The 26,047-nt window shown below is 45.2% G+C and overlaps 1 protein-coding gene across 1 annotated transcript; it reads left to right on the forward strand.

Moving 5' to 3' along the window:
- Nucleotides 1-1,790: 1,790 nt before the first annotated feature.
- CHRNA1 (cholinergic receptor nicotinic alpha 1 subunit) lies at nt 1,791-25,813 on the forward strand. Its single transcript, XM_059166991.1, has 9 exons — nt 1,791-2,180; nt 13,949-14,094; nt 14,204-14,248; nt 15,537-15,646; nt 17,903-18,098; nt 18,575-18,812; nt 21,929-22,152; nt 23,280-23,519; nt 23,843-25,813. Exons 1-9 carry the CDS (start codon nt 1,997-1,999, stop codon nt 23,972-23,974), a joined length of 1,515 nt encoding a protein of 504 aa, XP_059022974.1. The 5' UTR covers nt 1,791-1,996; the 3' UTR covers nt 23,975-25,813.
- The last annotated feature ends 234 nt before the right edge of the window (nt 25,814-26,047 follow it).

Consider the following 26,047-nt stretch of genomic DNA (forward strand, 5'->3'; position numbering starts at 1 on the left):
AGAGCTACCCCATGATCTAATAATACCACTCCTGGGTATTTACCCAAAGGATGCAAAAACACTAATTCAAAAACATACATGCGCCCCTATGATTCTTGCAGCATTATTTACAATAGCCAAATTATGGAAGCAGCCCAAATGTCAACTGACTGATGAATGGATAAAAAAGAAGTGGCATATACACGCACGGAATATTAGTCACAAAAAAGAAGGACGTTTTGCCATTTACAATAACATGGATGAATCTAGAGGGTATAACGCTAAGTGAAATAAGTCAGTCAATAAAAAGAAATAACATACAATTTCACTTATATGTGGAATTAAGAAACAAAACAAATGAACAAAGGGGAGCAAGCAGAGACAGATCCCCAAAACCAGCTCTTAACTGTAGAGAACAGATGGTCACCTGAGGGAAGATGAGTGGGGGCATGGGTGAAAAAGGTGAAGAGTACGCTTACCACGAGCACTGAGTAAAGAGTTGTTGAATGACTATATTGTACACCTGAAACTAATTAACACTCTATTAATGACCCTAGATACTTTCTTTTTTTAAAAAAAGATTTTATTTATTTTTTGAGAGAGAGAGAACATAAGCAGGGGGGAGCAGGAGCAGAGGCAGAGGGAAAAGTAGACTCCTCCCCACTGAGCAGAGAGCCCGATGGCGGTCTCCATCCCAGGACCCTGAGATCATGACCTGAGTCAAAGACAGATGCTTAACCAACTGAGCCACCCAGATGCCCAATACTGGATACTTTAAAGTTTTTTAAAAAAAATAAGACTAGGAGGGCATGGACACATGTCCTCTCATATGCTGAGAGGTTTGTGAGGCTCAAAATTTCTCCTCACATTTTATTTTCTAGAATTCAGTCACATGGCTCCATCGAGATTCTCCTAAGCCGTCAGAGTGCAATACTCTGGAAAGGAGAGAACCAGTTTTTTAGTGGTTAGTGAGCTGATCTCCCACAACTTAAACAGAAAAAAATGTAAATCATGTCCATGTGCAGTTCTCTCCTGTACCTTCCAAAAATTTTCTCTAATGACCTACTTGGACCCACTAGAATGGGCAGAGTGGTCAGGATGCTGTCCTTGGACTTGACATGAGGGACTTTCCTCACCTGATTCAATTTGGGAAAAAGGAAGGAACAGGCAGGGTCTCTTTAAACAACTGCTTCCTTTCCGTTTTGGTACAAATACTCTTCAGCTGAGCAATTACTAACTTCTGGCTTTTAAGGTGGTGGTTGTTTATTAACAAAGAAATTATAAAGTTGAACCATTCTTCCCTGAGCGAGAGTAGAGAGAGAATGGACGAAGAGAGGAGGAGCCGGAACAAGTGCTCACGCAGTGGGACACTTTGTCGCTCATTATGCTTCACTTGAATGACCGTCCTTGGGAGGCAGGCAGTTAGCTCCTGCTAATGGCGCACCATGGGACGGGTATTGCCTAGCACAAGAGACAGAGGCAGGAACGGCCGCTCCAGGGGCCAATAAAACCAGTTTTATGGAAGAAGCCATCTTTGTTAAAAACCAAACCCAAGCAAACGTGGAATTCCCCGACAGGAGAAGCAGCGCCAACTCCAGTCTTCTCAAACTCATTCCGCCCGAGAGCCCCATGTCCTCTCAGCCTACAATGAACCAGAGCAAATAAACTGTCCTGTGTGTAGAATGTGGACCTCGTGATTCAGGGTGATCAGAGTCTTACACAAAGAGCTGACGACCTACTCAGACTCGGGGACCCTGATCCAAATCAATCCACCTAGATGAGGGTCTGGTTTATACAAAAAGGAGGGGGTTGCTCACCAGTTGAAAGAATTCATTCCCTACTCCACATTGTCTTTTTATTATTAAACCTAACTCATGGTGCATTTAAAACCCAATGCGGTTCACACGCAACTCGCCAAGGGTCTATCAGTTATGTAAAGCGGGGCACCCTGTAATACTGGGAGGCCCTCGGCGAATCCCTGGGCTCCAGGGCTCTGGGCAGCCCAGCTGTCCCTGCCATGAACAGGTGGTGTAAGACAATAGCTCCACTGAGCCGACTCTCTTTCCAAAGCCTCCAGCAGCCAAGCTCCCAGCCAGAGACGTTTTGCAAGCAGCACGGCCACCCCTCGCACACCAGTCCACACCAGCACCCACAGCCCATGGAGCCCCGGCCGTTCATCCTGCTCCTCGGGCTCTGCTCAGGTAAGTGCCAGGGCTGAGGGGCTCTCCTGTGAGGCTGAAGCATTAGCCGTCCCCAGGGACCAGGGTCTTGCTTCCTCCTGGGAACACAGGATGGCAGGCCTTCATCAGCCTGAGGCTCTTCGGTCAGTTCTCTGGTTGGCTTGATTCGGTTTGTGGATGATTTCTGGTTTGTGTTATTCAGTGAAACTGGAAGCTGCCTGGTCAGAGGCTACAAAGTAGACATGCAGGCCCCTCCTGCCACCAGGGCCCGGCGTCCCCTCACCCGTATGATCAGACTAGCACCCCTGTGACCATCCGAGAGCAACCATAGGGACTTGGAGTGACATCTTATAATTACAATTTGGGTAACATTCCTTTTACTACTCTGGCAGAATTCTGATGATGAAGAGGCCTGATTGACAGCTGCATGTGCAGGAGAGAGAAACCTATTAATAATTGTAACTAAGCTCTTTCCGTAAGAGATTAAATATTTGGTCTTTTTTTTTTTTTTTAACTTTAGCAGTTTTAAAAAAAAAGTTCGTATGAATGCACTTCTGCCCTACTCTTTCACTCTATGTAGGTTTGAGTTGGAATTGAAACTATAAAACCTTGCACAGCCCTTGACCTGCATTCCCCTCCGGAATGTGTCAGCACACAGCAGCTGAAACGCTATCCTGAATCCGAGACTTCCGGTGGGGGGAAGTAGGGGATGTGTGCTGATGGCTTCATATAAAAGTTTACTGGTGATATCATCTCACCTGAGAAATAAGACGGCTGACAGAGTGTGATGTCTCTTCTCTAATACTGCTCTGACACACACAGACCTTCTGGGCAAAAAACGTAAACAGCTTTATTGGTAAGGTTTTCCAAGAGCGGAGTTTGGGGAAATAGCCCAAGCTCAGATAAATTACAGCCTGTGGGATTTGGACTTGATCCAACCAAAACTAGCTTGTGGTAGGGCGGTGTGTGTGTGTGTGTGTGTGTGTGTTTGCACGCACATGTGTGTACGTGTGTGCACTTATGCGCCTGCAGACACTACACTCAATGAAAATTCTTTTTTTTTTTTTTTATAATTTTTTTATTTTTTATAAACATATATTTTTATCCCCAGGGGTACAGGTCTGTGAATCACCAGGTTTACACACTTCACAGCACTCACCAAATCACATGCCCTCCCCAATGTCCATAATCCCAACCCCTTCTCCCAAACCCCCTCCCCTCGGCAACCCTCAGTTTGTTTTGTGAGATTAAGAGTCACTTATGGTTTCTCTCCCTCCCAATCCCATCTTGTTTCATTTATTCTTCTTCTACCCACTTAAGCCTCCATGTTGCATCACCACTTCCTCATATCAGGGAGATCATATGATAGTTGTCTTTCTCTGCTTGACTTATTTCGCTAAGCATGATACGCTCTAGTTCCATCCATGTTGTTGCAAATGGCAAGATTTCATTTCTTTTGATGGCTGCATAGTATTCCATTGTGTATATATACCACATCTTCTTGATCCATTCATCTGTTGATGGGCATCTAGGTTCTTTCCATAGTTTGGCTATTGTGGACATTGCTGCTATAAACATTCGGGTGCATGTGCCCCTTTGGATCACTACATTTGTATCTTTAGGGTAAATACCCAATAGTGCAATTGCTGGGTCATAGGGCAGTTCTATTTTCAACATTTTGAGGAACCTCCATGCTGTTTTCCAGAGTGGCTGCACCAGCTTGCATTCCCACCAACAGTGTAGGAGGGTTCCCCTTTCTCCGCATCCTCGCCAGCATCTGTCATTTCCTGACTTGTTGATTTTAGCCATTCTGACTGGTGTGAGGTGATATCTCATTGTGGTTTTGATTTGTATTTCCCTGATGCCGAGTGATATGGAGCACTTTTTCATGTGTCTGTTCGCCATCTGGATGTCTTCTTTGCAGAAATGTCTGTTCATGTCCTCTGCCCATTTCTTGATTGGATTATTTGTTCTTTGGGTGTTGAGTTTGCTAAGTTCTTTATAGATTCTGGACACTAGTCCTTTATCTGATATGTCGTTTGCAAATATCTTCTCCCATTCTGTCAGTTGTCTTTTGATTTTGTTAACTGTTTCCTTTGCTGTGCAAAAGCTTTTGATCTTGATGAAATCCCAATAGTTCATTTTTTCCCTTGCTTCCCTTGCCTTTTGCGTTGTTCCTAGGAAGATGTTGCTGCGGCAGAGGTCGAAGAGGTTGCTGCCCGTGTTCTCCTCAAGGATTTTGATGGATTCCTTTCGTACATTGAGGTCCTTCATCCATTTTGAGTCTATTTTTGTGTGTGGTGTAAGGAAATGGTCCAATTTCATTTTTCTGCATGTGGCTGTCCAATTTTCCCAGCACCATTTATTGAAAAGGCTGTCTTTTTTCCATTGGACATTCTTTCCTGCTTTGTCGAAGATTAGTTGACCATAGATTTGAGGGTCTATTTCTGGGCTCTCTATTCTGTTCCATTGATCTATGTGTCTGTTTTTGTGCCAGTACCATGCTGTCTTGATGATGACAGCTTTGTAATAGAGCCTGAAGTCCGGAATTGTGATGCCACCAACGTTGGCTTTCTTTTTCAATATCCCTTTGGCTATTCGAGGTCTTTTCTGGTTCCATATAAATTTTAGCATTATTTGTTCCATTTCTTTGAAAAAGATGGATGGTACTTTGATAGGAATTGCATTAAATGTGTAAATTGCTTTAGGTAGCATAGACATTTTCACAATATTTATTCTTCCAATCCAGGAGCATGGCACATTTTTCCATTTCTTTGTGTCTTCCTCAATTTCTTTCATGAGTACTTTATAGTTTTCTGAGTATAGATTCTGTGTCTCTTTGGTTAGGTTTATTCCTAGGTATCTTATGATTTTGGATGCAATTGTAAATGGGATGGACTCCTTAATATCTCTTTCTTCTGTCTTGCTGTTGGTGTAGAGAAATGCAACTGATTTCTGTGCATTGATTTTATATCCTGACACTTTACTGAATTCCTGTATAAGTTCTAGCAGTTTTGGAGTGGAGTCTTTTGGGTTTTCCACATATAGTATCATATCATCTGCGAAGAGTGATAATTTGACTTCTTCTTTGCCGATTTGGATGCCTTTAATTTCCTTTTGTTGTCTGATTGCTGAGGCTAGGACCTCTAGTACGATGTTGAATAGCAGTGGTGATAATGGACATCCCTGCCGTGTTCCTGACCTTAGTGGAAAAGCTTTCAGTTTTTCTCCATTGAGAATGATATTTGCGGTGGGTTTTTCATAGATGGCTTTGATGATATTGAGGTATGCGCCCTCTATCCCTACACTTTGAAGAGTTTTGATCAGGAAGGGATGTTGTACTTTGTCAAATGCTTTTTCAGCATCTATTGAGAGTATCATATGGTTCTTGTTCTTTCTTTTATTGATGTGTTGTATCACATTGACTGATTTGCGGATGTTGAACCAACCTTGCAGCCCTGGAATAAATCCCACTTGGTCGTGGTGAATAATCCTTTTAATGTACTGTTGAATCCTATTGGCTAGTATTTTGTTGAGTATTTTCGCATCTGTGTTCATCAAGGATATCGGTCTATAGCTCTCTTTTTTGGTGGGATCCTTGTCTGGTTTTGGGATCAAGGTGATGCTGGCCTCATAAAATGAGTTTGGAAGTTTTCCTTCCATTTCTATTTTTTGGAACAGTTTCAGGAGAATAGGAATTAGTTCTTCTTTAAATGTTTGGTAGAATTCCCCCGGGAAGCCGTCTGGCCCTGGGCTTTTGTTTGTTTGGAGATTTTTAATGACTGTTTCAATCTCCTTACTGGTTATGGGTCTGTTCACGCTTTCTATTTCTTCCTGGCTCAGTTGTGGTAGTTTATATGTTTCTAGGAATGCATCCATTTCTTCCAGATTGTCAAATTTATTGCCGTAGAGTTGCTCATAGTATGTTCTTATAATAGTTTGTATTTCTTTGGTGTTAGTTGTGATCTCTCCTCTTTCATTCATGATTTTATTTATTTGGGTCCTTTCTCTTTTCTTTTTGATAAGTCGGGCCAGGGGTTTATCAATTTTATTAATTCTTTCAAAGAACCAGCTCCTAGTTTCGTTGATTTGTTCTATTGTTTTTTTGGTTTCTATTTCATTGATTTCTGCTCTGATCTTTATGATTTCTCTTCTCCTGCTGGGCTTAGGGTTTCTTTCTTGTTCTTTCTCCAGCTCCTTTAGGTGTAGGGTTAGGTTGTGTACCTGAGACCTTTCTTGTTTCTTGAGAAAGGCTTGTACCGCTATATATTTTCCTCTCAGGACTGCCTTTGTTGTGTCCCACAGATTTTGAACCGTTGTATTTTCATTATCATTTGTTTCCATGATTTTTTTCAATTCTTCTTTAATTTCCCGGTTGACCCATTCATTCTTTAGAAGGATACTGTTTAGTCTCCATGTATTTGGGTTCTTTCCAAACTTCCTTTTGTGGTTGAGTTCTAGCTTTAGAGCATTGTGGTCTGAAAATATGCAGGGAATGATCCCAATCTTTTGATACCGATTGAGTCCTGATTTAGGGCCGAGGATGTGATCTATTCTGGAGAATGTTCCATGTGCACTAGAGAAGAATGTGTATTCTGTTGCTTTGGGATGAAATGTTCTGAATATATCTGTGATGTCCATCTGGTCCAGTGTGTCGTTTAAGGCCTTTATTTCCTTGCTGATCTTTTGCTTGGATGACCTGTCCATTTCAGTGAGGGGAGTGTTAAAGTCCCCTACTATTATTGTATTATTGTTGATGTGTTTCTTTGATTTTGTTATTAATTGGTTTATATAGTTGGCTGCTCCCACATTGGGGGCATAGATATTTAAAATTGTTAAATCTTCTTGTTGGACAGACCCTTTGAGTATGATATAGTGTCCTTCCTCATCTCTTATTATAGTCTTTGGCTTAAAATCTAATTGATCTGATATAAGGATTGCCACTCCTGCTTTCTTCTGATGTCCATTAGCATGGTAAATTCTTTTCCACCCCCTCACTTTAAATCTGGAGGTGTCTTCGGGCTTAAAATGTGTTTCTTGGAGGCAACATATAGATGGGCTTTGTTTTTTTATCCATTCTGATACCCTGTGTCTTTTGACAGGGGAATTTAGCCCATTCACATTCAGGGTAACTATTGAGAGATATGAATTTAGTGCCATTGTATTGCCTGTAAGGTGACTGTTACTGTATATGGTCTCTGTTCCTTTCTGATCTACCACTTGTAGGCTCTCTCTTTGCTTAGAGGACCCCTTTCAATATTTCCTGTAAAGCTGGTTTGGTGTTTGCAAATTCTTTCAGTTGTTGTTTGTCCTGGAAGCTTTTAATCTCTCCTTCTATTTTCAATGATAGCCTAGCTGGATATAGTATTCTTGGCTGCATGTTTTTCTCGTTTAGTGCTCTGAAAATATCATGCCAGCTCTTTCTGGCCTGCCAGGTCTCTGTGGATAAGTCAGCTGCCAATCTAATATTTTTACCATTGTATGTTACAGACTTCTTTTCCCGGGCTGCTTTCAGGATTTTCTCTTTGTCATTGAGACTTGTAAATTTTACTATTAGGTGACGGGGTGTGGGCCTATTCTTATTGATTTTGAGGGGCGTTCTCTGAACCTCCTGAATTTTGATGCTCGTTCCCTTTGCCATATTGGGGAAATTCTCCCCAATAATTCTCTCCAGTATACCTTCTGCTCCCCTCTCACTTTCTTCTTCTTCTGGAATCCCAATTATTCTAATGTTGTTTCGTCTTATGGTGTCACTTATCTCTCGAATTCTCCCCTCGTGGTCCAGTAGCTGTTTGTCCCTCTTTTGCTCACCTTCTTTATTCTCTGTCATTTGGTCTTCTATATCACTAATTCTTTCTTCTGCCTCATTTATCCTAGCAGTTAGAGCCTCCATTTTGGATTGCACCTCATTAATAGCTTTTTTGATTTCACCTTGGTTAGATTTTAGTTCTTTTATTTCTCCAGAAAGGGCTTTTATATCTCTTGAGAGGGTTTCTCTAATATCTTCCATGCCTTTTTCGAGCCCGGCTAGAACCTTGAGAATTGTCATTCTGAACTCTAGATCTGACATATTACCGATGTCTGTATTGATTAGGTCCCTAGCCTTCGGTACTGCCTCTTGTTCTTTTTTTTGCGTTGAATTTTTATGTCTTGTCATTTTGTCCAGATAAGAGTAAATGAAGGGGCAAGTAAAATACTAAAAGGGTGGCAACAACCCCAGGAAAATATGCTTTAACCAAATTAGAAGAGATCCAAAATCGTGAGTGGGGAGAAAGGGGATAAAAAGAGGTTCAAAAAGGAAGAAAGAAAAAAAAAAAAACAAAAAGAAAAGAAAAAAAAAAAAGAAAAGAAAAGAAAAGAATTTTTAAAAAAAGAAAACACCTAAGAAAAATGTAAAAAAGAAAAAATATATATATTAGATAAACTAGTAAAAAATCGTTAAAAAAGAAAAAGGTAACAGTTAAAAAAAAAAAATTTTACCCGAAGGCGAGAAAAAAAAAAAATGAAAAAGAAAAAATCAAATTAACTGCAAGACTAAAAAAAATCCCAGGAAAAAAGCCATGAGTTCCGTGTTTGGCTTTCTCCTCCTCTGGAATTCTGCTGCTCTCCTTGGTATTGAAACCGCACTCCTTGGTAGGTGAACTTGGTCTCGGCTGGATTTCTTGTTGATCTTCTGGGGGAGGGGCCTGGTGTAGTGATTCTCAAGTGTCTTTGCCCCAGGCGGAATTACACCGCCCTTACCCGGGGCCGGGGTGAGTAATCCGCTCGGGTTTGCTTTCAGGAGCTTTTGTTACCTGAGCGCTTTCCGTAGAGTTCCGGAGGACGGGAATACAAATGGCGGCCTCCTGGTCTCCGGCCCGGAGGAGCCGAGAGCCCAGGGCCCCACTCCTCAGTGCGCCCTCAGAGAACAGCGCCCAGTTACTCCCGTCTGCCTGACCTCCGGCTGCGCTCCGAGCTCACCGAGCCTGCGACCGGTTCAAGGTAACACGGAGCTGCGAGCTTACTGTCGGCTCTGTCTCTGTAGCCGGCTTTCCCGTTCCAATACCCGCAAGCTCTGCGACACTCAGACACCCCCGATCCTTCTGTGACCCTGCGGGACCTGAGGCCACGCTGACCCCGCGTGGGCTTCGCCCCGGTTTAGCCTCTGGAGCGATGTCCCTCAGCGGAACAGACTTTTAAAAGTCCTGATTTTGTGCGCGGTTGCTCCGCCGCTTGCCGGGAGCCGGCCCCTCCCCCCGGGGTCTATCTTCCCGTCGCTTTGGATTCACTTCTCCGCCGGTCCTACCTTTCAGAAAGTGGTTGTTTTTCTGTTTCCAGAATTGCTGTTCTTCTTCTCTTCGATCTGCCGATGGATTTTCAGGTGTTTGCAATCTTTAGATAAGCTATCTAGCTGATCTCCGGCTAGCTGAAGCAGTCTCAGCTTGCTACTTCTCCGCCATCTTGACTCCTCCCCCCTCAATGAAAATTCTTAAGTGATGAGCTTACACATGAAAATCCTTAAATGATCTCTCAGGACACCAAAGGCCTCTGGAAAACGCATGTTTACCTATCTAAAAAGTTATGTGATGTATACTTAGACCAAACCTAGAGTTTCCTGGTATCAATTCACATAGGGGCTCACAGAAATTTAGAGCGAGATCAGGCAGTCCCACAACTTCAATTTGTTATTACAGGGAATCTGAGGCTGAAAGACATGAACTGACCCGCCTGGGGTCACTTAGTTTACGAATGTTGGAATGTGGCCAGTTGGAGACTGTCTATGATGTGCCTCGTCAGAAAACCCAGCCTGAAATTGCCAAAGGTAGCAAGATGTACAGAGCCAGGTTGAGATAAGAATTAGCCAAAGTGACTGGTACCATTTCAGAATTCCTTTCGCCCAATCCAGCAGGCTGTTCCTCCAAAAAATGCAAATTGAACCAGTATGGTACAAAAAGAACACTTTGAAACTGTGGCTGGTTCAGTTCTTTTTTCAAAAAACTTTATTTATTTATTTGACAGAGAGATCACAAGTAGGCAGAGAGGCAGGCAGAGAGAGAGGGGGAAGCAGACTCCCCGCAGAACAGAGAGCTCAATGCGGGGCTCGATCCCAAGACCCTGAGATCATGACCTGAGCCGAAGGCAGACGCTTAACCCACTGAGCTACCCCGGTGTCCCTGGTTCAGTTCTTTGTAGACAAAATTCGCATTCACATCAGGGACACTTTTTCATATGTTAGCTTACCACTTAATGATCTCTGTTCTACTTATGCAGCGTCTTTGATTTCGACCACTTTCTCTCCTCCATCTCTGGAATCCTAAGTATTTCACGGCCATTTTTCTTATGGCATATTACTTTCCAGCTTGTTCCTAGCTATTTATGTAAATGACACATGTCTGTCTCCAAGAGGGCGGAAAGAGAGGATTCGTATCAGATTCACCTCTGAATATCTCAAAGCTCTTAAAGCAATGCTTTGCCCACAATAAGTGCTCAATAATATACTTGATGAATGAATTAATGTTGCCACCATTTGAATAAAGATCACCCATCTGGTCTTGCAGAAAAGACAATTTTGACATTATTTATTTGTATGTTTATCAATTTACACCCTGTCTTGAAGGAAGTATTTACTGTGATTCATTGACTCCATGAAGAACTGGTCTGATACCCAGACCACATTGGAGCTGGGAACAGAATCACAGAAAGTCCTGTATGTTTTCTCTTACTTTACCCTGTTTTGGGGAGGAAAAAGGAAAACAACAACAACAACAACAACAAAAAACCCACCACCACCACCACCAATCAACCCAATCTAAGGCATGGAGACCTCCACAGAAATTCCTCAGAAATGTACTGTGGAAGGAACAGGGTCCCTTGTTATTTGTGAGACTGAGAGAGGAAGAAGGGAATGTCCCTGGAATGCTGATGAGGCCCCTCTCCCCAATCTTCCCCTTCTCCCTAGTAGACCATAGAGTTGGCCGCATAGTTTTCCTGCTTTATAATGTGGACCATCTGCTCTATCTGATGCTTTCTAGTATGTTCTTCCTGTCAACGGGGAATAAACAGTCACTTAAAAATAAGCAGCCCAGGAATGGCTAAAGCAATAGCTTCAAACTCAGTGGCCCAGGCACTCGGTGGCCCATGCCAGGGTCCTGCCCTACCCCCAATGTGGACCAGGAGGGGCCCAGGATGGACAGGTATGCAGGACAGAGGATTACCACATCCCAGGGGCTCGATGGGGTGACAGCAAAAACTGGGACTTTGAACAACATGCAAACCTGAAGGGTGCTGAATGTAGGTGGCCGGTGGTTTAGGCGAGATGTTATGTGTAAGTGCTGAATGGATTCTTCTGGGTTCAGAAAGTTTGGGAATCTAGAAATGAGGTAGGTGAGATCACGGGTTCCACACACAGAGTCCAGGAAGGCCATAATGCACACGTGTAGGCTATACTGAGAGCTTCAAAAATCCGAATGGAAACGATACGTTTATCTTCAGGGAGGTGGTAAAGAGCACAGACCCCAGGGTCAGACTGCCTGCATTTCTAGCACCACTTCCAACTGGCTGGGAACCACGAACACATGTCTCAACTGTCCAAATGCCAGTTGTCTCCCTTGTAAACCAGGGGTAGAGACTGATCTCACAGAATCATTATAAGGATTCAATAAGATAATACAAACACAGGGCCATCCGTGAAGCTCTACCAACAAAATACACGTTTGGGGGATGATGAACATGTTTTGAATCATTGCATAACACTGGTTATGTCAAGAGGATCTAAAGTTCTGGGTGTGAAATAGCAAGGACAAGAACAGTACCTACCCCACTCAGTTATGAGGATTCCGAGAGTTAGTACATATAAAGCACACAGGAGAGTGTCTGCCATGTAATAGTTGGATATGCTGATTTTATTAATCAATAAAAATTTTAAAAGAAATTACTTTTTAGTTCATTATTTTGTTGACAAGCTCTTTCAAACTGAAGTTTCAAGGAGACGAATAATAAAGAAAAATAATAACCTGTCTTCGAGGCAATAGGTTAACACTACTGGGGAGAAAAGGAAAGCATCTCATTCATTCCATTTTTCAAGTTGCCTTGGCCCAAGGAGAAGGTATGGTGGCTTCAGCAATAACCTGCGGAAAGGGGAGATCTGGTTACGTGCCTTAGGGCAAGTGGATCGTGTGTCTGCTTCCTCTCCTGACCCTGAACAGGCAATCCCCAATCCGCGTAAGGCTTAAGTTACAAAGGTCCTTCATAAGGCACTTGATGGAATTGGGAACACTTTTTCTCATAGGAATAATGCTAGGTGCAGCAGTGTAATTTCCAGGACAGCCCACAACACACTCATGGTATCTTGAGCTAGTGCAGGAGCAGAGTTCAAAATGGCGGGGCTGCCTCCAGGCTCTGCCCCAGCCGCAGGACCTTGGACAATTCTCCCAGCCTCTCGGATCTCTCGTGAGAATGCCGTCAGCCCGCCTCATGCGAGGCTGGTGAGAACCGTGTAACACTGGACACAAAAGGGCTGTGGGGTCCAAGAGTAGTAGATGCTATTGCTCAGCATCCTGAAGGAGAATGTAGTAAAGATTCCTAGGAGTCACTCACGCTCCAGATAGTAGCGTGATCAGATCCAGGTCAGAAAAGCCCATGATTTTTACTCTTTGTAACCTTACAAGGATGCATACTCGCCAGCAGTAATTTTTTTTTTTTTAATTACAGGAAAACACACTACATAGAATTTGTCCTGGTAAAATACACATTACCAAAATTGCCGATTTAAGTGTATGATTCAGTGGCATCAAGTGCATTCACAGTGTTATGCAACATACCTGCTATCCAGTTCCAGAACATCCGCCCGAAGGAAAGCCTATACCCATATACCCATTAACAGTTATTCCCCCTTCTCCCATCCCCGCTGTCCCACTAGCCAGGAATCTGCTCTCTCCGAAGATTTACCTATTCTGAATATTTCATGTAAATGGAATCCTATGATATGTGCACTTTTGTGTCTGATTTCTTTCACTTAGCACAATGTTTTCAGAGTTCGTCCACACTGTGGTGTAAATCAATCCTTCCTTTTTATGGGTGAATAACATTCCTCTGCACGGCTACGCCCTGGTTTGCTCGTCCGTGTATCTGTTGATGGGCACTTAAAACTAAAAGATGCTTCCATCTTTTAGCTCTTATGCATAGGGTTTCCACAAACACTGGTGTACAAGGCTCTGCGTGGACAGTTCTTTGGGGGATGTGCCTAGGTGTGGGATCGCTAGGTCATACGGTCACTCCGCATATAGCTTGTGTGCCAAACTGTCTCCCAGACCGGCCGCATGTTTCATTTCTCACCAGCAACAAATGAGGGTTCCACTACTTTACCGGTAGTCACTGCTTTCCATTCTGTAAATTTCTGCCATCCTAATGGGTAGGAACTGGCATCAATTTTTGGCATTCCTAGCATTTTGAGATCTGAGATCTGAGATTTGAGATCTCATGACCCTGGGACGAGACCCTGAAATATGGAGACAGGCTTGTGCGTGGATTTTTCCTTTTGTGTGTATGTGCGCCCAGAAAACCCGAGTCCAGCCAGGCTGTGCTCAGGAATGTCATCTGTTCATGATAATCTGGCACGCCCCACTGGGAAGGGACCCCACCAGCAGCTGCCACTGGAAAGGAATGTAGGGCTGTAAAAGCTGCACTGGGAGCCTCCCACCAAGGGGGCCCACGCGCCTTCCATTCACGGGTCACGCCTCAGTGATTCACGTTAGTGTTGGGGGAGGGTGGGGGGCGGGATCTGACAGCGTGTGTGTCATTTGCTGTCCCAGCTGGCCTCGTCTTGGGCTCCGAACATGAGACCCGCCTGGTGGCCAAGCTCTTTGAAGATTACAACAGCGTGGTGCGGCCGGTAGAAGACCACCGCCAGGTTGTGGAGGTCACCGTGGGCCTACAGCTGATCCAGCTCATCAACGTGGTGAGGCAGCAGCACGTGGGGCTCCCCATACACCTCACCCTGGGCCCCGTCCCTTGGCCCCCCCCCCCCCCGCCTCCCCACTAAAGATGCAGTCTGACCTTTTTTTCAGGATGAAGTAAATCAGATTGTGACAACCAACGTGCGACTGAAACAGGTATTCAGCTGAATAAGTACACGGATGTCGCCTGTCTTCACCCTGGAATTGAACCCGGGCCTTGGAGTGGGGATCCATCTGGGTAATAGGGATGCATACCAACATGACGCAAGAAAATATTTCGGTGTCGTGGGACTGAAGATCATATTTGTCAGGGCGTGTGTGTGTGTGTGTGTGTGTGTGTGTGTTTACTTTGTGCTTTGCTAGACTGCCGTAACAAAGCCACAGACAAATTTTGTTCTTTTACGGTTCTTGAGGTCGAAAGTCCAAATCCAGGTATTGGCAGAACTGGTTCCTTTTGAGGGCTGTGAGGGGGATTCGGCTTCCAGGCCTTTCTTCTTGGCATAGAGTTGGCCAACGGCATGTCCCCATGGCATTCTTCTCGAACATGTTTCTGTTTTCAAATGTCCCCTTCTTTAAGAACATAAATCTAATCCTTAGTGGATTAGAGCCTACCTCAATGAGCTTATTTTAGCCTAATTACCTCTAGAAAGACCCTATCTCCAAATAAAGTTCTATTCTGAGGTACTGGGGATTAGGACTTCCACATACGAGTTTTGGGGAGACATGGTTCAGTTCATAACATTGTGTCATCTAAATGGGCTACATGGGGCGTGTATTACTTTCACAATGTAGGAAAAAACAGAGCACTTTTAAAAGATGACGCTGGTTGCTCCAGGGGAATGTTCACGAAGGTCATTCTCCTTTCCTGGGGTGGGCGGGGCAGCACGGCTGATGTGCTGCCACCCGGTGGTGTGACTTGGGGTACCTTTGGTTTCTCTTCTGTAAAATGGCGTCAATAGTCACTCTTCCCTCACAGGATTGTTGTGAAGACTACATCATGAATATATGTAAAATGCTCTCAGCAGTGCGTGCATGGTGGTGGGGGGGGTCAGTGCTATAGAGTGTTTGCTGTTACCGTTTACTAAAGTGGAAGCTGAATTCTGAATCAAACTTTTCTTACTGGAGCACAGTTTTGGTCAATATCTGAACTATTGTGCCATTAAGACTCTTGATAACTTTATTTATTTATTTATGAAGATTTTATTTCTTGAGCTGAGAGACGGGGGGGGGGGCAGGGAGAAGGGGCAGAGCAAGAAGGAAGTCTCCAGCCGACTCTGTGCCGGCTCAGGGCTCGATCCCACGACCCTGAGATCATGACCTGAGCTGAGATCAAGAGCCGGCTGCGTCACCGGCTGAGCCACCCAGACAGATGCCTCTTGATAACCTCAGATTTTTAAAACAATGTTTTTAGCTCCTCTTAGTAGTGAAACGTCTTCATTTCTAGCAATGGGTGGATTACAATCTGAAATGGAACCCAGACGACTATGGCGGCGTGAAAAAAATCCACATTCCCTCGGAAAAGATCTGGCGCCCAGACCTCGTGCTCTATAACAAGTAAGCGAAACAGGCTGGGGCGGGGGACATTCTGGGGGCAGGGGGAGCCCAAGGGCCCTCTCGGAAGGGCTGCCACTCTCAGTATGCCTCTCACCACTGTTCCCATTAAATAACCCTTAAAAACCAAGAGCCAAGTTGACATGCTAGGGATGCCATATGGTGTCTCATGTTATGAATAGAAACAATTATCAGAGCCAAATTGAATCGGGGCTGTGGGGTGGGGGACATTTAATTCCTGAGCGCTCCTGAAGGCTGTGTGGCAACTATCCAAGAAACCCAAATTCATATAATCGAGTTCCTTGGAATCCTGTGTCCGTCCTCCCGACAGGTCTGAAACTCCGGGGTGGCTATCCGTCACATCCCCACGGCAGCCCGAGACACCGCGTGTTACCCATAGCCGGGAGGCCGGCGTCACCCATCCACTGGGCTCCGTGACAGACTGCACATAGTGAAATTATAATGTGATGCGAGACACTCTGGTTTAATGACAGGTTCATTATCATACGCCCTTCATTTGTCAGGGAATGCTCATTTCAAAGAGCGTCCTTCCCAGGCAGGAGCATCCGCCAGTGGCCTGGAGGGCTTACAGGCTGGCGGTCTACAGCGAGGGGCTGGGCAAGCGGGCTGCGCCTTCTCGAGCGTTGACCGGGGAGGCTGGCAAGGCCTTGTTAACGGAAATGACCCCCCTTACGGCCGACCCTCCCACTTTGATTTTCTACTACAGATTTCCCAGTGACAACCTGAGATTCAAGCTCGAGCCCGATTAGCCAATTGTTTGTGTAACCCTCTTAGACAAATACGCTGATAGAGCAGAATGCCTGGGCTGTTAGGAAGGTTCTCTTTCAGTAAGAATCTAAGAGAAGCAATTAAAGTCCTGGGGTCCTCTTGATAAGCTTGCTCGGGAACACCTGCAGGGGAGAGAACCTTGTTTGACTTGCTTATGGAGACAGATCTGGGTGATCCTGTGGTCCTCTGCTCTTTGGGGCCCTTTTGGGAAGGCCCAGAACTGCAGTTTTCTGGAAAGAGCCTCACCTTCACCCCAGGAAAAATCCAGTAGGAAGAAAATCTCTTGATTTATGAAGTGAGGCACCAATATAGGCCCTGCGTCCCCTGTTCAACACCTATTCTAATACCTTTGCCGGGGGCCCCACAACACGGGCTGTCTGGGGTCAAGTGGACTGCCCACTGAATAAGGCCTGCAGAAGTGGCTCGTTATTTTTCATTACCTACCACTGTGGATTATTTATTTATTATTTTTTTAAAAAAGATTTTACTTATATATTTGAGAGAGAGAGAGAGACAGACAGACAGACAGCACAAGTGGAGGGGCAGAGGGAGAAGGGCAGGGAGGGTTAGAGGGATGAGACGAAGGGCTCTATCCCAGGACCCTGGGATTGGGACCTGAGCTGAAGGCAGACGCTTAACCAACGGAGCCACCCAGGCTCTCCTCTACCATGGTGGATTTTTTTAGATGAGAAATCAGTGCCAACATTTGAAAATTGAACAATATCACATTAAACTTTGGAGTTCTAGTTTCTCTAGAAAAATCCCTTATTCAAAAGCATGGAAACTTTGGATTAAAAAATTCTAGATCTCCAGGTCCCAAGGAAGAATCCCAGTATCTGTGAGCATCACGCCTTCCCTCACAAGCAGACTCCACAGCCGAGTGGCACCTTCCTCAGAGGAGAGAAGGCTCTCCCCTCACCCCTCACCCCTTCCTCACCTGCCTGGGCCTGGAGGCATCTGAGTTTTCGACTCTCCCCTACTGAGTCCTAGATACTTGTGCAAAAGAAAACAGAGCCCTTCTTTAACCTGTTTACCACAACAATGAGCCACTGGACATGTTTTTGTTTAAAATTCCTTTTTTTTTTTTCCCTCCAGTTAACTTCCAAAGAACACTGGGGAAGGGTTAGATGGAGATTAACATTACAAATGCTACTGAGGACTGGGAAGAAAACATCTGGTATATAGTGTCACCTGTTATTTCTTTAAAGCTCTAGATTCCTAGGTTCTTCCCCAGATATTCTGATTTAGTGCTTAGATGGTGCTCAGAAATCTGTATTTTAAACAAGCACCCCAGCGATTACCAGACAAATTTGGGAAACGTTGCCATGAATAAAGAGTGACACTGCCCAAATGAAAGCATCTATAATTAGAACCTGAATAATTAACAGCTGTCTCCCGCTAACATCCCCGAGCACAAACGAAGGCTCATCCGTCACTTGGAGTCACGCTCCTCTTTGATTCCGCTTGCAGTGCAGATGGCGACTTTGCCATTGTCAAGTTCACCAAAGTGCTCCTGGACTACACTGGCCACATTACATGGACACCCCCAGCCATCTTCAAAAGCTACTGTGAGATCATCGTCACCCACTTTCCCTTTGATGAACAGAACTGCAGCATGAAGCTGGGCACCTGGACCTATGACGGCTCGGTGGTGGCCATCAACCCGGTAGGCGCCGCCCTCGAGGGACGGACGGGGCTGGACGCAGGAGGAGCACCGTCCAGGTGTCCAGCTCTGGCCCTCCAGAATCCCAGACTCTCAGCACCAGTTAGACCTTTGGGGGCCATCGAATTCACCGGTTCTCAATTGAGAACACATGAGAACCATCTGGTTCTTACATAAATTGGCTTGGTCCCAGGAATGTTGGCTTAATCAATCTGGGGTGGGACTACGGCACCCATATGTTGTCAACTTTCCAAGTGACTTGAAGGTGTGGTCAACACAGAGGACCCCAGTGATTCAACCCCACCCCCCCTTACTTTATAGGAGAGGATCTAAGACCCCCACATCGGAAGTGACCTTCTGGGTTCCATTCCAGTCCCAACAGCCCTGGAATCTGTTGTTTTATTACAGCTGAGTGTGAAACCCACCTCTCCTCCACGGGGACACAGCTGGGGTTTCACAGTTTCATTTTATCTTCTCAGGAAAGCGACCAACCAGACCTAAGCAACTTCATGGAAAGTGGAGAGTGGGTGATCAAGGAGTCCCGGGGCTGGAAGCACTGGGTGTTCTACGCCTGCTGCCCCTCCACCCCCTACCTGGACATCACCTACCACTTTGTCATGCAGCGCCTGCCCCTCTACTTCATCGTCAACGTCATCATTCCCTGCCTGCTCTTCTCCTTCTTAACTGGCCTGGTGTTCTACCTGCCCACAGACTCAGGTGGGTGCCAGGGCTGTGGCTGCAGCTGCTGCCGCGGGCAGATCTCCTGCTGCTATGTGGGGGGAAACCAGGAATAATCATGGGCCAGTAAACAAATACAGGCAGACACGCCCAAAGCATCATCCCTGGGAGGACGCCTTTACGGTCTCCCTGTTCAGTGGTGAGTGTCTGTGGCTAGAGCTCTCGGCTGGCGCAGACCACAGGGCAGGCAGAGTTGAACATGACCTCAGAGGCGCACATGCACAGCTCAGTCTGGTTAATGTGAATGACCACCAGTGCCTCCTTGCCGAAAAATCTAGTGTGTGCCCAGGAATGTGCTGGGTAAGGCCTGGGTCACAGACACCCTCATGTCACGTCCCCTATGAAGCCGCAGACTATATGCTGATTAATCCAAGTCCTGCGTCTTTTCCTCACTGCTTGCCACTTGAAAATAGCTTTGGCATTCCCGTTTTCCAGATGGCAGCATCTCTATACACAAGACCATGCTTCCCAAGTAGCAATTCTTTCTCACATATCAGCCTGGACAGCTTCCTTACCTCCTACTGGGTAATCACACCTGTGACATAATTTCACCAAATACCAACCATCCGCAGAAAAGGGGAAGTGCCTGCTTGAAGTCACTGCTCATAAACGATTTAGGACAACCAAGTAGGGGAAAAGGTGGTACAGGCAGTCCTCAAACTTATGACCAGTAAAATTGTATCAAAATGATAAAAGAACACACACACACACACACACACACACACACACACACACACACGTCTAAGTTCAACTTTCCAACAAGGAAAAAAAAAGGATTCATATGCACTTGCTCATTCCACATACTGAACAACTGTCACTCATCAAGGTCACAGTAGAGAATAAGGCAGAATGTGGCCCACAAGGGGCACCCGGTTGGCTCAGTCGGGAAAGCATGCAACTCCTGATCTCGGGGTTGTAAGTTCAAGCCCAACATTGAGTGTTGAGATTACTTAAAAAAAAAAAAAATGAAATGAAATCTTAAAAAAAAAAATAGGGGCGCCTGGGTGGCTCAGTGGATTGAGCCGCTGCCTTCGGCTCAGGTCATGATCTCGGGGGCCCGGGATCGAGTCCCGCATCGGGCTCTCTGCTCGGCAGGGAGCCTGCTTGTGATTTCTGTCTGTCAAATAAATAAATAAAATCTTTAAAAAAAAAAAAAAAAAGATTTGCCCCACAGGGTGCACGTTGTACTTAGGATTGTGGGTGGGTTTTTTTTTTTTTTTTTAAGATTTTTATTGATTTATTTGACAGATGGAGATCACAGGTAGGCAGAGAGGCAGACAGAGAGAGAGGAGGAAGCGGTCCCTGCCGAGCAGAGAGCCCGATTCGGGGCTCGATCCCAGGACCCTGGGATCATGACCCGAGCCGAAGGCAGAGGCTTCAACCCACTGAGCCGTCCAGGCGCCCCTATGACTGTGTTTTTAAACAAATGATTACAAATACAATTTTTTTTCAACTTTCTAATCAAATGAAGTTTCTTAAAGTGAAGAGAGAAAATGCCAGTCAGGGCATTATGGAAGTGAATCAGAGTTTCTGTAAGTGTGAAATGGTTTGTGCTTGAAGAGCATTTAGAACAGTAAGAATGCTTGATAAATGTTAGCTCTTATTATCAATCGAGAAACTTGATGTAACTTGATCAGTAGCTCATATTTATAACTCTGTCCTCTTTTCCACTTTTATTTTTTAAAAGGTTTTATTACTTTATTTGGCAGAGAGACACAGTGAGAGAGGGAACACAAGCAGGGGGAGTGGGAGAGGGAGAAGCAAGCTCCCTGCTGAGCAGGGAGCCTGATGCGGGGCTCCATCCGAGGACCCTGGGATCATGACCTGAGCCAAAGGCAGATGCTTAACGACTGAGCCACCCAGGTGCCCCAAGTATTCTTTTTCACCTTTGAAGACTCTCCTCCCCACTAGGTAGACTTCTCCTAACTAGGTAGAATTGGTCGTTGCTTCTGTACTTCCACTCTGTATCCCATAGATACTCGCAGCATCGGGAAGCATCAGGTATGGGAGGAGAACAGAGCAACACAAGGGTTTCCCAAAACAAACAGCAAGACCAGCTCAAAGAAAGTCCCTTCCAAAGGCTGTCTAACTGATTCTCAGGTGGTCCGTCCCCACAAAAATATCCCAGTGCCATTCAGCCCCTCTCTCGCTTGCCATATCAAGACTTAACAGGGAATTATTCATCCTGAAATTATAGGGCTTGGTGAAAAGAGGTTGGGGCAAGGAAATCACTGGCCCCTTAATGTGAAAGATGGAAAAAGAAAAAAACAAAATTATTCTCTTAGATGAATGTGAAAAAGTAGTTCCTGGGTTTTGAACTTCTCTTCGCTTTGGTCCTGCAGCTTCCTCCCATAGCAAGGAAAATACACGTGTACTTCTGGGGTTGCCCATCCGTCTGCTGGGTAATAAGCAGGTCAGGTTCTGTTTTGGAAGGTTTATGACATTCTGCTACAGACAGAAAATTGCCACCTGGAATCTAGCTTGTCACACAGCTAGGTGTACTTGGTTCCCTGAATTCTAGCAAGCCACAGAATTCTGGGATGTGAGGTCAAGCACCCACTGGTTGCCTCAGCGGCCTGTCATGGAAATGCCTGCCACCTGCCACTGTCAGCAGAGCTAAGGTGCATAAGGTCTCATAAGACCAAATTCTGCCCAAGAAATTGCCCTGGCAACATGAGGGTCCCATTGCTCTCAGCCTTGGGCCAGGGCTGCCGTAACAGAGTACCCCAGACTGGGTGGCTTAAACAAGAACTTATTTCCGCGTAGTTCTGGAGGTCAAGGTGTCAGTAGGTTTGGCTTCCTCTGAGGCCTCTCTCCTTGGCTGGCAGGTGGCTGTCTTCTCCCCCGTCTTCACCGGGTCTCTCCTCTCTGTTGTGTTTCTGTCCTAATCTCCTCTTCCCATCAGGACACCAGTCATCCGGGATGAGGGCCCTCCCTAATCAACTAATTTTGACTTAATTACCTCTCTCAAGGCCTCATCTCCAAACACAGTCACGGAGGTGCTGAGGCTTAGGGCTTCCATGTGTAAAATGGAAGGATACGGCAACTCAGCCCCTAACACATGAGTGGTCGGATTTCTTCTTCATCTTGTCCAGGAGAGAAGATGACTCTGAGCATCTCGGTCCTGCTGTCCTTAACCGTGTTCCTCCTGGTCATCGTGGAGCTGATCCCCTCCACCTCCAGTGCTGTGCCCTTGATTGGGAAATACATGCTGTTCACCATGGTGTTTGTCATCGCGTCCATCATCATCACCGTCATTGTCATCAACACACACCACCGCTCCCCCAGCACCCACGTCATGCCCGACTGGGTACGCAAGGTGAGTGAGCGAGGCCCTGCCATCTCTTGCCCACGAGAACATCTCTCCTTCCAGGGGGCCAATGGAATTCTGGCTCACATTTGTGGGTACTTAGGAACTGAAAGTCCTTTCTGGGGATTTTGAGGGGATTTCTGGAAGGAACTTTCTTTAGCCTCTTTCTAGGAATAAATAATTCACGTAGCCTCCCCAGACAGAGAAGAAAAACAGAATTACTAAAGCCCACTCCAAATTCAAGCTCAAATAATCTCTGTGATTAGAGAATGTGAATAAATCACTGTCTTTTTATTCAAAGGTTGTGAAATTCTTGAGATTTCTGTTTGTATGTCTTCCAATCTCTGAACAGACTGCTTATTTTTTGCTGGGAAAAAATCATCTGCTGAGAGTAGAATAAGGACTAGAGATGGAGGGGTGCTTGACAAGAAATTGTCAAAATGTGAGTTTCACCGAGGAACATGGTCTCAAATATTTACATTATTGAAATTTAAAATGTGTTAACATTTCCAGTATGTCAGTTTTTAAATAAAACTTCACAGAGACACTAGTGTCCAGGGTCTCTTCTGTAGCATGCAAAAGATTTGTTATGAATTGACAGAGACACTACTGCTTGCAATGTATTCTTTTGGGAAGACAGTCAGTCCCTGTATCTGTAAAGACTCACATGACTCCTGGCAACCCCTATGTTGCATTTCTTCAGGAACAAGAAATGGAAGAAAACAGAGGAGCTGTTTTGGAGACTTATATGTTCTCTTAGCCAGAAAGACCTTTTCTTTAACCATATTATCCTGCTAACACATGGCTTTGAAAGAAGCCAGTACCTAGAGCTGGGCTGGAAGCGTAAGCATCATTGGCTTGTCATGGAGTCCAATAGCTGCACACAGGCTCCCTCCAGTGGCGAACTGCTCACATTACAGAGTCATGTCTCTTTCCTTAGTAATCTGACAGGCCACAAGATATGCCTAAAGAAATCTTTGAGCAAATCTAGTAGAGTCCTTTTGCTTTAAGGACAAAGAGGCTACAGCCCAGAGAAGCCGAATGACTTGTGCCTAGACTCACGTTGCTAATTCAAAGTCAGAGTTTGCTACTTGCCCTGCTCACAATAATTCTCATGCGTGTATTTCTTACGTTAGGTTTTTATCGACACTATCCCAAATATCATGTTCTTCTCCACAATGAAAAGACCCTCTAGAGAAAAACAAGACAAAAAGATTTTTACAGAAGACATTGATATTTCTGACATTTCTGGGAAGCCAGTGCCTCCACCTATGGGTTTCCACTCTCCGCTGATCAAACACCCAGAGGTAAAAAGTGCCATCGAAGGAGTCAAATACATCGCAGAGACCATGAAGTCAGACCAGGAGTCCAATAACGTAAGTTCTGTGGCTTGTCCCACAATCCAGGCTTAAAAGATCAAATACTTGAGCACGGATGAATGGGTTTGTCTTGATGGGTAGGCTGGCATTCACGAAGCAGCTGCTGACCCATGATGGGCCTTGGTGACCACCCCTAAGCCAGCTTCCTGAGCCATCCCACTGGGAATAACCTATCAGAAGGATAAAGATCACCATGCCAGCCAAGGGGTGTCGAGGGCTTTGAAATCTACAGATGGAGAGGGCTGTAGACCACGCATAGCGTGAACACTGTGATTCTAATGACCACCTAAAGAAAACGTTAACACTTTTCTCTCTCCCAGGCGGCCGAGGAATGGAAGTATGTTGCAATGGTAATGGACCACATTCTCCTCGGAGTCTTCATGCTCGTCTGTATCATTGGAACCCTGGCTGTGTTTGCAGGTCGGCTCATTGAATTAAATCAGCAAGGATGAGCTGAGCTGAGCACCAGGCAGAGCAGAGAATGGTGGGGAAGAGAGAAATATCTTTCTACTTTGATTTGAGATCATTTATCAGACCTCTAACTTTCTGTATTTATGATTAATGCTAACGATCTATATTTATGTAAGGTGACGGCCTCCAGGACCTTCACAGCGCTTCTCCTGCGGTCCTGCTCTATCTTGCCTGGAGAGTGAACCCTTTTCAGTAAAAGAAGTGGGATCACTAACAAAGTGTATTCATTTCCAAAGGCATCTTGAAGAGTGTGGTCCAGAATAACAGGTTTTCTAGTGCTTTGTTTTTTAAATTTTTTAAGCAAAGAATGTACCCTTTGCTTAAAAGTCAGTTTTGTACATACAAGTAGGCCTATCTGCCAGTCCCCAAAAGATAAAGCACTTGAGAAAAAAGGAAACTGTAGAAAGTCAACAGCTAAGTTCTAGAATAGCCACCAAAATGCAAACTGCATCAGAGCAGGTTTCTAGAGCTGGGAGGGAAGGGAAGGGCTTCCCAGGCTAACACAGCCCCCAAGTATGCTGCTCAAGGCTTGAGGAAGGAACACAGTCAGCTAATTTCCTGAGCTATACCAAGCTTGAGGGCCAGGCACTGTGGGAATCATCTCACGGATGTGGTTTTATTCCTGACTTTCATAACGTCCCTATTTTACAAATGAGAAAGCTGAACTTGTGAAGCTTAAGTTCACTGCCAGAGCTAGCAAGGAGAACTGAGCCAGTTCTGAAGCCAGACCTAATGTGGATTCAGAGTAGCTCAGGGCTGGGTCAGCTCATCGGCTCACTCGCTCCGCTGGCCTCTCCCCACCTGACCTAGGCCATCCTGTAACTCCGCTCAGGGTTTTGAAAGCTTCAGTCTTAGGGTCATCCACCTTTCTGCCCTTCCAATTAAACCTCCGGCCCTTTTCCCCAGTCCTCATCCAGTGCTGGTTGGGGTTTTTGTTCTATCGATGAAATCAGAAATGTATGCCCATATCACCACCATTTCTAAAATTCCAGACAAGTGAACAGGAGAGAAAATGACTTTTCTTCATAGCCACTTTCCAGCCACAAGGTAATACACTCCAGAAGCAGGAGCCCTGGGTATGGGTGACCTCTCTGAACCCACGTGGTTTCGAGCTACTTCTCCATGGAATTCTCGAGCACCCACTCATGGCAGGACAGTGCCTTCATGTGAGAGTAATCTCAAGGGAAAATAGTCTGGTGGTTCCTCAAGAAACTAAACATAGAACTATCATAGGATCCAATAATTCTACTTCTAGGTATATACCCCAAAGTGAAAACAGAGATGTGAACAGACACGTGTATGCCAATGTCCACAGCAGCATGAATCACAGTCCCGAAAGGTGGAAACAGTTCAAGTGTCCATCAGCAGAAAAAGCAGGATATACATACAGGGGAATATTATTCAGCCTTAAAGAGGAATGAAATTCTCATGTATGTTACAATACGGATCAACCTCGGAAACATGCTTGATGAAATAAGCCAGACACAAAAGGACAAATCTTATGATTCCACTTAAATGAGGTACCTAGAAGAGGCACATTTATAGAGAGAGAAAGTAGAATAGAGATTGCCAGGGCTGATGGGGAGGGGTGAGTTATTGCTCAGCGGGTAGAATTTCAGACTGGGAGGACGGGAAAGTTCTGGAATGAACTCCATCCAGTGGTGATGGTCGCACAACATTGCGGAATGAACTCCATCCAGTGGTGATGGTCGCACAACATTGCGGAATGTACTTAATGCCACTGGATTGTACACTTAAAAATGGCCGCGGTCGTAAATTTTGTGCATATTTTACCACAATTAAAATAAAGAATGAAAATAATGGTCCAACTGTAACTGTCATATTATATATATTTTTACCACAATTCGATGAACAACAACAAAAATCTGCTGCTTGTCTAATCTGCCTCATCTCCCAGGACTGACTATTGATTCAGAGAAGGAACTGAAAAGTCACTTCCATTCTTCCCATTTTAAGGATGAGGAAAGGCGGCTTAGAGAAATGACCTCCCTCAGGTCACAGAGCAGTATGGTGACACAGCAGATCTCCTCACT

This window comes from Mustela lutreola, chromosome 3, assembly GCF_030435805.1.
Source record: "Mustela lutreola isolate mMusLut2 chromosome 3, mMusLut2.pri, whole genome shotgun sequence".
Taxonomy (NCBI): Eukaryota; Metazoa; Chordata; class Mammalia; order Carnivora; family Mustelidae; genus Mustela; species Mustela lutreola.

What these genes read in the sequence shown, in the direction of transcription:
- CHRNA1 (XM_059166991.1), top strand. Translation starts at nt 1,997, where the DNA reads ATGAACAGGTGGTGTAAGACAATAGCTCCACTGAGCCGACTCTCTTTC. An exon ending in CGGTGGTGGCCATCAACCCG is followed by an intron (nt 18,099 to 18,574) that starts GTAGGCGCCGCC and finishes TTATCTTCTCAG; the next exon opens with GAAAGCGACCAACCAGACCT. An exon ending in CTACCTGCCCACAGACTCAG is followed by an intron (nt 18,813 to 21,928) that starts GTGGGTGCCAGG and finishes CATCTTGTCCAG; the next exon opens with GAGAGAAGATGACTCTGAGC.